Source organism: Aythya marila, assembly GCF_965140915.1.
Source record: "Aythya marila genome assembly, chromosome: 1".
NCBI classification, from domain to species: domain Eukaryota; kingdom Metazoa; phylum Chordata; class Aves; order Anseriformes; family Anatidae; genus Aythya; species Aythya marila.
In genome coordinates, this window is record NC_139042.1 from 88123830 (window position 1) to 88137321 (window position 13492).

The following is a 13492-nucleotide window of genomic DNA, read 5'->3' on the forward strand; positions in this document are numbered from 1 at the left end:
ACACATAACTTCAAAAATGCCAGCTGATACTTCTAGCCAAAGTGGTAAAAAGATGTACACAATTTAATTAAATATGCTTTAATTCCAGTATTTATTTGCATGCTGGTAAAACTAAGTTAGACGGTAATATGTTCAATGTTTCAAGAATTGTTTCTTGAGAGTATTTAAAAATATTGATAGGCTCGACTTACTAAAAATTTAGTGCTCTGCACCACTGAGCTAAAACTGGGGCTGTGACAGTCACTGATCCATCTGATAACCAGATTTTTTTTCAATACAGTCTCAAAAATAACAGATGTTTCAAAAGAAGCCCCTGTTACTTTCCCTCATCCTCTTTAAGTCCAAACATTGTAAATTCCTAAATAACTAGGAATCCATTTATTCTTGTAACCACTTTTATTTTGCTGCCAGCATATCACAACAATGAAATGAAACACCTTTCTATTTCATAAAGTATATACCCCAAATAATTTAATTCTTCCCTGTACAGCTGAAATCTGAAGTTATTTAGAGTGCTACATAACCAAGATGCACAATCGAGCCAAGTGACCTGTCAAGACCACTAACCCTTTTCAAGAGACATGCCAGACTTAAGATCTTACCACATCCTTACTTGATTAAATAATTTCATAACCAGAAGTCGCACAAAAGCTGCCAACTACAGTTATTCTTACATTCTTTGTACCTTTCATCACTGTTGTGAAGAATTCTTTGCCTTTAGGGAGGCAAAGACTGTTATAGAAGTGCTGGGAGGCAACGTAGAAACCAAATGGACTGAAATCAGAAGTACAGATAAAATTAGAATGGTTACAAGATGTACAGGTTTACTTGTGCTGATTAAAGAACAGAAACTTGATGAGGGTATTGGAACTTCAGCAATGAAGTTACTCAAGTTGCACAGAATTTATTCTCTGAGAATTGCACACACAGCTCCAAAAAAGACAAAGCCTAAACAGGTCAGCCCCTCAATAAAGTTTTGCAGTATATGATTTTATTTTCTTGAGATAGCTGTTAAATTTCTATCCTTCATGTCATTCTTTCAATGACATTGTAAAGAGGATCTGAAATGGATATATAGAGAAAATAGGGAAAAAAAAGGCATGGAAGGAAAGAGGATTGTATAGTTTTTGAATATATATTTATTCTACAATGCTTCTGAAATTACTAGCAGTTTGTATAACCTAATACCTGAAACGTAATTTGATTTAGTCTTGAGATTCCTCTAGAGAGTTTACTTTAATGGCATCTATTTTGAACAGTGCAAAGAAAAAACAGTTATACTGCTGTTTTTTATTTTTATTTTTACAGCAAAACCAAACCTTGAAAGAATTAGGCACCTTTATAGCTAAAGTTACTATCAAAGGTGTCATTAGAAGCAACCGTAACACACTATTCTATTCTCTATATGCAGCATACAGAGTTTTATATAAAAATCAAAAGAAAATTGTATAAAATTTTTTGTCATGAGACTGACAGATTGGATTTTATAGAACTACTTCACACTTTCTACTCTTGAAGGATAATTTGTATCTAATTTTACAGCCACTAAAATCCACTTACATTGCAGTCACTAACCTTATATTAATTCATCATCAGATAAGTATATGCTCTCTGGCTGACATTCTATGTGCAAAAATTCTTTATGAATTCTGTTGTGATGTTTTTTCAGACCCAGGGGAAAGTTAATCATGAGAAAGTCTTTTTGTTGTAATAGTCTGTAGAACAAGTTCAGTGGCAGTATCTCCCTGGGTTACACATCAATCAGCAGAAAATAGTTCAAAAATTTTCACATTTTTTTTTCAAGAAAATTTATGGAAATTGTCTTTTTAATCATTGAAAACTTTGTGGGTACTGGAAATATTCTGCTTAGCATTTTAAAGGTAGACTGATGGAGTAAAATACAAGCCTTGCAGCACTGCATTCCAAAGGCACTTATTCCCTCCCTGACTCTTGATATATAACAGTGGTTGCAAAGACAAACCATACATTATTCCTGCTTCAGGTATGAGCAGTCTATATTGTCAAATATAGGAAAAGCATTATTCAGAAGGAAGAGGTCTTTCTTATTGGAATAAAAGAAAGAATTATTTCCCTCTTCCCCCTCCCAGACTTAATTTTCATTTTCAATAGCCACCTTTGAAGTAGTACCCTTTTTTATGTTGAAGTTATAAGACATATACTGTGATTACTGAGAAACAGGGTAGCATATATACAGTGTAATTAACTTTTTAATGAAATGAGTTTTTATTATGTTAATAGTTTAATTTATTCAGTTATTAAAATGGAATAGCGATACTAAATTTACAACTCAAAGGCAAAATTACCTAAGTATTAATTCACCTGAATTACCTATTACTATCATGTTGTAAATTTTTTATTGTCATGCCAATAAATTATGAGGCTTTTCAGCTACTGGCACATCTTATATCATTCTTGATCTAGGTTGAGATTTCTTACTTAAGCAAATGTACTCCAGCAGAGTATTTCTGGTTTTTAAAAGTACTATGTACTTCTCAGCTTATCTATGACAAGTCACTTTGATAGTGGATGCACCACAACAGTGGAGGATTTAAGGGCCAAATAAATTAGGACCAATCAATAAGGACCAATTAAATAATGAAGTTATTTGCAACTCAACAAAATTTCAAAATATCCAGTCAAAAAACATTTTAAAACTGGGGGGGGGGGGGGGGGGGGGGTAGGGAGGGATGGTAATGATCTTTGCTCTGTTTCCACTATGATTTCCTCTACATAATCATTCATCATGTAGTGGAATTCCAAAGATGCTGGACTAAAAGCCAGGAGGAGTTATTAAGCTGTCAGCAACTGCCTGCAAAAAGAAACTGACAAAAACAAAACCACAGATTGTAAAGCTGTGTTCAGCTTCACAACAGACTATCCAGAAATTACAGTAATCAGGCAGCATGGACTGAACAACAACAAAATTATTATTACTTGTTTTTCCTGTTGCCCTTTGTGAAATGCACTTCTGGGTAAATAAATATTTATTTTGCATTTCTAATAAGTTGTTGGTCACAGTTCTATCTTAAAAGAGACTTTCCCCTCTCTTCTCTATCTTTTCCCCTGCAGATACAGCAAATAATGGAGTTAGTTCCTTGAATATTCAGATTTGAAATGGATGTACTGTCAAGCAGTACTTCACAGGGGTGAAAAACAAACAAAAACAACCAGCACCAGCACCATCTACCCCCCACCAAAACAAAAAATAAAATACACAAAGTATTTCACAGAATCACAGAACCATTAAGACTGGAAAAGACCTCCAAGATCATCAGGTCCAACCATCCCCCTACCACCAACGACATGCACTAAACCATGTCCCTAAGCTGCATGTCCGACCTTTCCTCGATCACTCCCAGGGACGGTGACGCCACCACCTCCCTGGGCAACCCGTTCCAATGCCTGACTGCCCTTTCTTAGAAGAAATGTCTTCTGATTTTCAACCTAAACTTCCCTTAGCGCAACTTGAGGCCATTCCCTCTTCTCCTGTCTCTATTCATTTGCAAGACAATCCCCAGCTCCCCATCACTTCCTTTCAGGTAGTTGTAGAGTGCAATAAGGTCTCTGCAGGTCAATAAGGTCTCCCCTGAGCGTCCGCTTCTCCAGACTAAACACCCCCAGTTCCCTCAGCCACTCCTCACAGGACTTGTGTTTCAGGCCCTTCACCAGCTTTGTAGCCCTTCTCTGGACATGTTCCAGGGCCTCAATGTACAAGAAGGTACTGAGGGATCCAGAGAACACCCTCAAAGTGGTCTAGGTTCAATTAGATCCAACTCACTCTGAAATATCTATAATAGTCATAAAACAATTTAATGAAGTGTTTTCTGAAACACCCATACAGTGAATAATTTGAATTCCTTCATTTTGAAGTTTGATATTTGAGTGTCTTTCTTTGGCACAAAAAATATTAAGTTCACATAAAACAGGAAAGCAAAGGAGACAGTAGTGCTGTCAACTTTCAAAAACACTTCGCTACTTTTGGAGATAAATAAGTGTTTTAGAAATGTAAACGCAGTCACATATAAAAAGCTAAAATTGTCAAAAAGAGATATGTCAAAGCCAGTGATGCACAAAAAAAAAAAAAAAAACACACATTTTCTGCTTTATTTTGGGGGTTTAATAATGAGTCCAAAAACCAGAAGTCTGAAGGTCTACCATTTTGAAATATTCAAAGCTTATTAAATGTAAATCCTCCCGTAATAATGAAAAACTGGAGACTAGCATGAGATTTGAAGAAAGGCTTTACATTGCCATGAATTCCCAGCGGAGAAATAGAACAGTGCTGCTGGTATGTACATGTTCTCTCTTTATAAAATAAGGTGAGGTCCACTCTCTACTGATGACTGCAACTTTGAATGAAGCAGCATTTTTTGGTACTGGCACAAAGGCAGAGAACAAAAGATCACTTATTTCACAAGTTCACACTAATTAACTAGCCAGATTTTATCTAATAGAATCTACATTGTCCTCTTGTCCCTCCTCCCAAAAAGAATAGCTACACATAAAAAAAAAAAAAAAAAAAAAAAAAAAAAGTTCAAAAACATACATTCATATATGCTGACAAGTTTCAGCACATGGCCTCCTGCCTTGTTTTTATATATAGAGTCCTACTAGTATAAACACAGTATGTAGATTGTATCTACTCTAGATTTAAATGACACAATATAGTCCCCAAAATATTTTTTTTTACAGAAATTAAAGAAGTTCTTTGATAGAGAACCTGCAGGTGAGAAGAAAAGTGAAAGTCATCTTTTTTGCCCTAATGTACATTCTGCCTCTGCTGGCATGTGACATGCAATCCTAGACATGCATAAGAAAGGTGAAGAAAGCTACTGAAATACTTTTCTCAACTTAAATTAAACATGTTGCCCAGACAAACGGTAGGAAAATTGTTCAGTTATAGTAATAGAAGTGTTTTAAAATTAGAAAATTACTTATTTGTGTAAGTACAGCCATAAGATCTTTAATTAAACAGTGAAAAATAAAAAGGATTACATTACATATGCATATGTATTTAAAAGATCTCATACATAAGATCTTCTTGACCAGGAAAACTAAAAAAATAAATTGTATTTTCTATGTACTTATTTTACATACCTCCACTAAAGTCACAACTACCACAGCACCATCTTCCCAGTGACACATTGCCCTTCAACAACTCCAGTTACTTATTTCCTTTTAATTTTCTTTCCCCTCAGAAAACACACAAAGTATTCCCAACTTCCTCCATTTCCTAAAACAACAAGCTGGGCAAAAGACACTAACTGCCATCATTTGTTTCAAGAAATGCAAGCCCTGACTGGCCATGCCAGTAGGCTATTAGGAATAGATATGTAGTGAGATCATGCTGCCAATTTTCCCTTAGCGGGATAATAATTTTTGTCCATTTATGTAAAAGGTCAATGTTTTATAAAGATTTTAGGAACACTGTACTCTCAAGCCCTTTCTATGAGTTTAAAAATTATGAAATTGGTTTTAAACAAGTGGAGAAGGAAGGAAGAAAGACTAGTAAATGAACACAGTATAATTTCAAATGTGCTGTCCCCTTAGGAGATATGAAATTATGAAACCTTTTTCCATGAAACATACAGTAATATCATACACTAGCTCACAGATTTCCTGACAATAAACATATCCATATACTATAGTACTATAGTACTTAGTACTATATATACATATACGTATGTATATGTATATACCCATATATATGTATATACACATACATATACATATATATACTTAGTACTAGTACTACTAGTTAGATATAGTTTAGATAGAAGTTAGATATAGTTTCTCATGGATGCATGAATTTTAATAGCATATCAGCAATGACAATAACAAACTGTCTAATATACAAGTTGTAGGACTATGGATATGAAAATAGTTGTCACTTTATTACAAAAATTTACCTTGTACGTTAACTTGTTCTTGGTATAATTGGGCACCCATAATACTTTTCGAGTAACCTGTCTCACTTGGCAATCTATCACAATATGATCCTGCGCCAGAGGTTTCTTCCCTATTCCCTTAAGGCTAAAGACGCTTTCAGTGCCAGCCATAGCATTTCGCAGAATAAGTCTTCCCTATGACAAAGAAAGAAGGAAAAAAGTTTCAGCACTGTAAAAGTGTCATTTGGCTACCAAACCAATACTGGATTTCTATACTGCATTATGTTTGTTTGGTAATGCATGCAGATGGATTACTAGTGTTTCACAGAACAATTTGGTTTTGTCTTTGGCAATTCACGCATTTGAATAGCATCCTGCAGGCAAAATCTCCCAGCTAGTGTACAGGCAAAAATACATATACTGCTTCTTGCTAAAGGTATCACAGCCTTTCCTCTGCTCTTCAGTTTTAACATTTAGAATAGTGATTACTTTGATGGCAAAATCAGCTTCTAACTAGCAGTTTACCTTGTAACAGAAATTGTATTATGAAACAATCAAGTACCCATCAGCAAAATTCACTTGTAATATAATGAAAAATGCTCAATATTACTACATTATTACTTAAATAGTGAGATAACATTTAATATATGTCTTTAAATTCAGAATGGAACACAACGTACATTTTTATAATCAAAGGTCAGAATCTCTGTAGAATAACTAGTCCACTCACTGAAATAGAGGGTTTGAAAGAAGAGAAAATAAGTGAACAAATAATAATAATCTTTAACTTTGGTAAAGTTAGTTCCTTTGTTGCTTTTTGGTTTTTCTTTCAGCTAACAGGAAATATTTCTAATTCACTAAAACTTTCAAGCAGGTGTTTAATGCTAGTAACTGCTTAAGCAATTTCATAAGTTGGAGACTGATGTAAGTTTTATTGACAAAATAATTCTTTGTAATGTTTAAACTAATTTCCTTCTTACCGTTGATAAGCACTCAGCAACTGGCTTGAACATGAGAGGATACAGAGCTGTTTCACCTATGCCCACGTTTATTAGAGGAGGTCCATGAAAGCCCTGTCCTTCCAAAACTGCTTCGAGTTTCCAGTCCTGGCTGGACATGTTATTCTGAAATCAAAGAAAAGTCATAAACTAGATTATGCATTTAAAATTTTCAACATGAATTTCAGCTTTTATTTGCAATTATCAAAACAGAGCACAGCTCCTTTTTTCCCAAAATACTGGCTCAGAGCACCTACTAAATCGCTATTCCTTGGACTCTGAAATCAAAGTAAAGACATAAATTAGATTAGGAATTAAAAGCTTTCAATATGCATTTTAGCTTTTGTTTGTATTTATCATCAAATCAGAGCTCTTCTCCTAAAATACTGGCTCAAAATACCTTCAAAATCTCATATTTCTGGTAAAGAGTTACTAGCAATCATAGTATCAGAATCAATACTGTCAGCAAGAAGACTCATTAGAAGAATATGATCATGATATAGTTAACAGTCAAGACGGAATTAATAAGTATCATTATAAACATTTAAAGGTATCTTTACAGTACTGTTTGTAATGCCTGCCAAAATTCTGTCTCTTTTGCTCCTGTGGGAAATCCTAGCATGCCTCTTTGAAGTGGTATGTAGTGATGTGGTATATTAGCACACAATGCTTCACTTGGTCACCAAGTGTACTACAGGACCAGCCTTGCTTTCTAATTAAGGACTCTGCCTCCCAAAGGAGTATGTACAGTCCTGTGCTCTCAGAAACTGGACTAATCTCTTCTAAAGAACGGTTGTCTTAAGTAGCATGAAAGCCTATTTATGAAGTGTATTTTGCCTTGCATCTAGACATATCGTAGCACTGCTTGATTGGGGTAGGTAGATATTTTGTAATATATGCCTGAGGGGCTGCATAAAAATCGTAAAATTTAAATAATGATATTCAGCCTCCTACTATTTAAAGGAAATAGATAACTAAACATCCAATCTACATAAAGGTAAAAAAAAAAAAAAAAAAAAACAAAAAAAAACTGAAAAGGACAGAAAAAAATGGCATTCAAAAGCTAATATCAGCCTTGTCAAAACAAAGATTAGACTGATCTACAAAAAGAGGAATTAATCCTTTTACCCAAAATTGTCTTGACCCATGGAAAACCACAGATAAATGCCAGAGGTAAGCAATGGATTTTGGAGAATGAAGATGACAACCTATTTCAATTCTTTCTTTGGAAAGTCTCTTAAACTCAGTTCTCTAAACCTCATCAACAATGCACAATCAACTGTAGTTATCAGAGCTAAAGTCATGGCATGGCATGAGATCTGCAATATCATGTTTGATTTTGGCTGGGATTAATATGTATAATCAACGTTTAATACTTTGTTATTAACAAGAAAATATCCTAGTAGTTGAGCAGAAGTGTCTTGTTTGGAATACTGAGATTTGTAAAATGCCTCAATTTTTCAAAATACTTCTATCACTACAATCTCCAAATCTGTAATAATAACAATTGCAACATCCGTGGCAGAAAGCATTAAAGTAAAAAAAAAAAAAAAAAAATTAACCTCATTACCCTCATGCTGAAGATAAAATAAAAGTGAGAAAAAAAATTAAGAAGATTATTATTCTTCTCATTTTTTATTTTTTTTTTTTCTTCACCACAGCATCAGGAACAACTATATCCTTTTGAAAACCGGATTGACCAGTTCTAAAACTAGCTGGTCATCATCCTTTGTTAAATGATTGTTTTAAAAGGGGGAGAGACGAAAATCATCACTGTGATCGTTCTTTGATATGTTAGAGAGGAGGACAGTCAACATTTGTGGGCCTAAGTTGTTTTACTTTCAGTAATTTCTAGAGCCATTGTTATCAGATGTTTCCTTTACCCACACTAGTGATGACTATATTGATGAGTAGGGTGTTTCTCCTTAATCTCAAACAATAATTTATCAGTTGAGAAACGTAGTTGACAAACACGGTCATTTTGAAGTCCTTCTGTGGCAAATTCTTCCAATACAGCATGAATTTGTTTAAAACATTCTAATAAAAGGGGAACCACAAATATCAGAAAATGAAAATACATTATTTGTTTAAAATTTTACTCCCTTGCACTTATGCATTAACAAATAGTTTTAATTAATTGCTATCTCAAAACCTGTTAAATTAATGACAAACACAAATAATGCTAAAGGAGTTAAAAACATTTCACAGGATGGTAGGTGATTAGACCTAAGGTACATAATAAGGTCGCATGTATAGGATCTATACCTTTTCAATCCAGAGGCTGAAAGTGAACGAGAGAACAATTACATTCATTTCACACTTGTGGAAATTATGGATACTTCTGATGTTCTTGCTGAACTTGCTTACAAGACTGAACTTGCTTATCAAGAAAGGAACAAGAATGTGAGATTCAGGCGGTTTCTTATTCTGGTTCTGTCACTAACTCACTGTGTGTTGTTTAAGCAAATCACTTGACACTCTTCTGTTCCATTTATAAAATGGTTCACCTACCATATAGATGTTATGACAGTTCGTTTGCTAGTGCCTGTAAGAAGCAACACTGAATATAAGGTTCAAAGAACCGAGTTTAACGGACTGAACAGCCCTACCTTGAATGACAAACATAAATGATAGTTAACAACATAAAAGTATGGAAATGTTTCTGATTCTGTATTCAATTCAGGAATTGAAAAGCATAGAGTAAACCAGACACAATGCTAGAGCTAGAAAGAATAAAAGTAAAACATGTTCCAGAGGTAAATACATCTCTTATGCTGAACATAAAATAAACCTTGTAAAAACCTATGTAATCATAAAATGTAAAAGGACAGGAACAACTTCACATTTTTATATTTTTTTTATTCATCAATGTTTGATTTTGCAAATGTAGGGCATATATTTTAGCACAGACTTGTCACATGTGCTTTCCATGGGAGGAGGCAGACTAAATGAGAGATACACATTCTTTCTCTCTCCTTACACACACATAAAAAACACAGATTATACGCTCCATTTGGAGTACTTTTTAATTCCTTGTTAAGAAAACAAGCATAACTTAACAGAATAAATCTATGACTGCTAAAGAAATTTTAAAGCATATGTTTATGAACATTTGGAGGTCAATAAAATTAAAGCCAATCTGTTTAGAAGCCCTCTGTCTGAGAAGGTGGAAAAAAAAATCCTTACCTTTCTGTGTTACGTAACAGCCTCATTTCAGCTAATGTAACGTTCAATAAATCAATTGTAAATAAATAATATATGAATACCTTAACATTTATGTGTAAGAAAAGGTAATGCTGTAATATGATTTCCTTTGATTTTCTTTACTCTTTTTTCTCTTTCTTAATCAATTAATTAGTTCCTTGTCAAATCTCAGTATTTCACTGACTATCCACAGTAACATTTTTCCCCAGATATTGTATCCATATTTGAAGCTGCTGCCATTCTTTTTTCTACAAAATTTCAGATAATTTTTCTATATAATATTTCACTAGTATTCTTAACCGTTATCAAAAGCATTATCAAAAGGTCACTTCAATTATATATATCAAGCCCTAGTTCAAATCTCAGAAAACATTTTATCATCCTTCTTTGTTAAAGAATTTGTATCCCTTTCTCTTGCAACTCAAGCTTCTTCCCTATCACTTGTTCATTTTTCTTCCTTTAAATCTGACTTCTCTAAATTGTGAGCAATGATTTTTCTGAAGGAAATGACATTCTAACCTACACTCCATATTCACTCCCTGGTCGTATACCTCATCTGTTAAATGCTTAAAATGCAAAATAGATATGATAAAACTATACGTAATATTCTGCCTACACTTGCCACATTTTGTAAGTTGCGTGTAATCTAACTGTAGCAAAAAAAAAAAAAAACACCCCACGCAACGAATTGTTCCTTAGATTAAACAACTCTTTTTTCACCTTTAGTATGGTAACTAGTTATTAATTAGCAGATTATCAAATATAAGTACAGAAATGAAACATTAGAAATAAACTCTAATAATTTACTCTCTGAACTGCTAGAAACTAATTTTCCGAATAAACCTTACACCACATCCAATATGGATTTGGAGTAATAATACTGAAGTCAGTATTTACATGCTTTTGAGGATTTTGCAGTAGTAAATTTTAACTGTATTGATCAAGAGTTCAGTTTCTAAGAATCCTTAATCTTAGTTTAGCTTCAGGCAGTAAAGTGAACTTACTATTGGAATATCCTGAATCACGGCCTGGTAAGCTGGAGTTAGAAATTCAATCTCTGCTTCAGCGTGGTTTGTATTCACTACACATTTAATCACATAGACACGAATATCCCGGGAGGACTTCAGGAGAATCTCACAGTGGTAGCAACCAGCATACTGAGGAATGAATTTTATAGGAAGCTCAACTGCATCACTTCCATCTAAAACCAAACAAACAAAAAACAGTGAAATGTAGCAAAACTTTTCAGAAACATTTATTTTACATGCAGGATCTGGGCAGAGTTCCAGTAAACTGTAGGAGATTCTCCATAGTAGTACATACAACAATTTAAAATGAGCAATGTAGTTTTAGGAGTATTATAATGAAAGAATGGCAAAAGGCCAAGTTTTCATTAAAAAAAAAAAAAAAAAAAAAAAAAAAAGGATTTAAACATCCAAACAACATTTTCTATTGTCTTTAGTAGAGTACAAAGAGGAGTATTTTAAAAGATCTGCTAAACCTAATAGACAAGTTTATTGTATATGCATTATTGTAAATATAAAAAAAGTACAGTAGTTACTATCAAATGCTCAAACACTTTGGTCAACAGTTACCATGAAAGACACTGGAAACAACAGAATTTATTTGGTAGTCCTAATAACAACTGGAATTCTATTAAATTTAGTAGTTACCATGAGAGCTCCTTGTTAGACATTTCCTATGCACAATTTTGGATTGAATGTCTGGGTTTCCAAAAAAAGTCTGAAGTGTCCAAATTAAACAGAATCATTGTTCTGCTTTTGGCTGAGTTAATTGTCTTTGTAGAGAGGCTCAGCCAATGCTGTGCTCTAGAGTTTTAATGTAAGGAATGGTGATAACACACAGGTGTTTTCAGTTGTTGTAGAGCAGCGCTTGTACAGACCAAAGGACTCATCTTCTCATGCTGCCCCTGCCAGCGAGGAGGCTGGGGGTGCCCAAGGAGCTGGGAGGGGATACAAGCAGGACAGCTGACCCAAACTGGCAAGAGCAATGTCCCATACCACAGAGCACCATGCTCGGCAATAAAAGCTGGGGTAAAGAAGGAGGAAGGGGGTGAGAGGATGACACATGTTCAGAGCGATGGCGTTTGTCTTCCCAAGAAACCACTACATGTGATGAGCCCATGATAGCAAATGTTGTTTTGCTTTGCTCGAGCATGGGGCTTTTGCTTTACCTAGTAAACTGCCTTTATCTCAACCCATGAGTTTTCACACCTTTACTTTTCCAATTCTCTCCCTCATCCCTCCTGGAGAGTGAGTGAGTGGGTGCATGGTGCTGAGCTGCCTGCTGGGGTTAAACTGCAACAGCCATAAAAAGTCCAATTTGCCCAATCCAGTGCATGTAAGAAAAACTCCCCACAGTAATTCCTAGAGTATAGAAGAAGCAAATACAAATGCTTTCTGCATTTGAAAATAGCCAGATCTAAAATGTCTGCTACAGAGACATCCTCTTCTGCTCTCACTTGTAGAAAGTATCAGAGACTTTCACAGTATCCTGCCCCCTTCACTAGCCCTTTTAGGACACTTTACAAAGCAGAAGGGAAGGCACTATACAAATACCACCGACTGGCCACCAAAAGAGTTCCATTCAACCTTCCCAAGAGCCTCTAAGGAACTTGAAAAACTGAAGACTGCAGCTGTAACAACTTCCCTGTAGTTTTATATTTAACAAAGACTGTTTCTTTTCAGCATTTTACAAGATTAGAAACCAATGCCAAAAGCCCACATTGGAAAGATAATGAAGGTCAGAGACAATGTATTGACATGACAGAAACTTACAGATAAAACTCCGTAAACAATTCACTTCTCCCTAAGGGGGAACACCTGGCAAATTCTTGTGGAGCTTCCCTTCTTCTTCCTTTAATGTGGCTTATTTTCTATTGTTTTGTATAACTGGACTTTGAAAGTGCAATCAATCTTTATTTGCAATGCTGCTCATTCTCTTTCATTAAGTGGTGTTCCTCGCATATTCAGTTCTCACCTCTGCAAATGAACAGCAAACTGAAGCTCTCTTGTTGCCTTAGGTCATCTGTACTTCATTTTTTGCACAAAAATAACCAAAGTTCAAGAGAGAAATCATATGAATGGCAGTATTAATCTTTCAACATTACTAGGCTATCAAAAAGAGTATAAATTGCACCTCAGGTTTAACCCTCTCTAAAATAAATGTTGTTTGTTTGTTGTTTGTTTGTTATTTTTTTTCTTTTTTTCTTTGTTTCTTTTTTAAAGACAAGATTAATAACCTGGTAATTTTTGAATTACTTTTTATTTTCTTTTTTATTTTTTTCTTTAATTTTGTCAGCAATCTATTATCCCCATTAGTTATCTTCCACAACAGTGACCAGAATTTGGCACTTAAGGA

General features: G+C 34.5%; 1 protein-coding gene across 1 annotated transcript in view; it reads right to left on the reverse strand.

Moving 5' to 3' along the window:
• CFAP47 (cilia and flagella associated protein 47) overlaps positions 1–13492 on the reverse strand; it is a gene marked incomplete at both ends in the record, with an annotated part of 301646 nt that overhangs the window by 160969 nt on the left and 127185 nt on the right. The window contains 3 exon segments of the mRNA XM_082784753.1: positions 5931–6104; positions 6890–7033; positions 11116–11312. Coding sequence (XP_082640879.1) covers positions 5931–6104; positions 6890–7033; positions 11116–11312 — 515 coding nt within the window.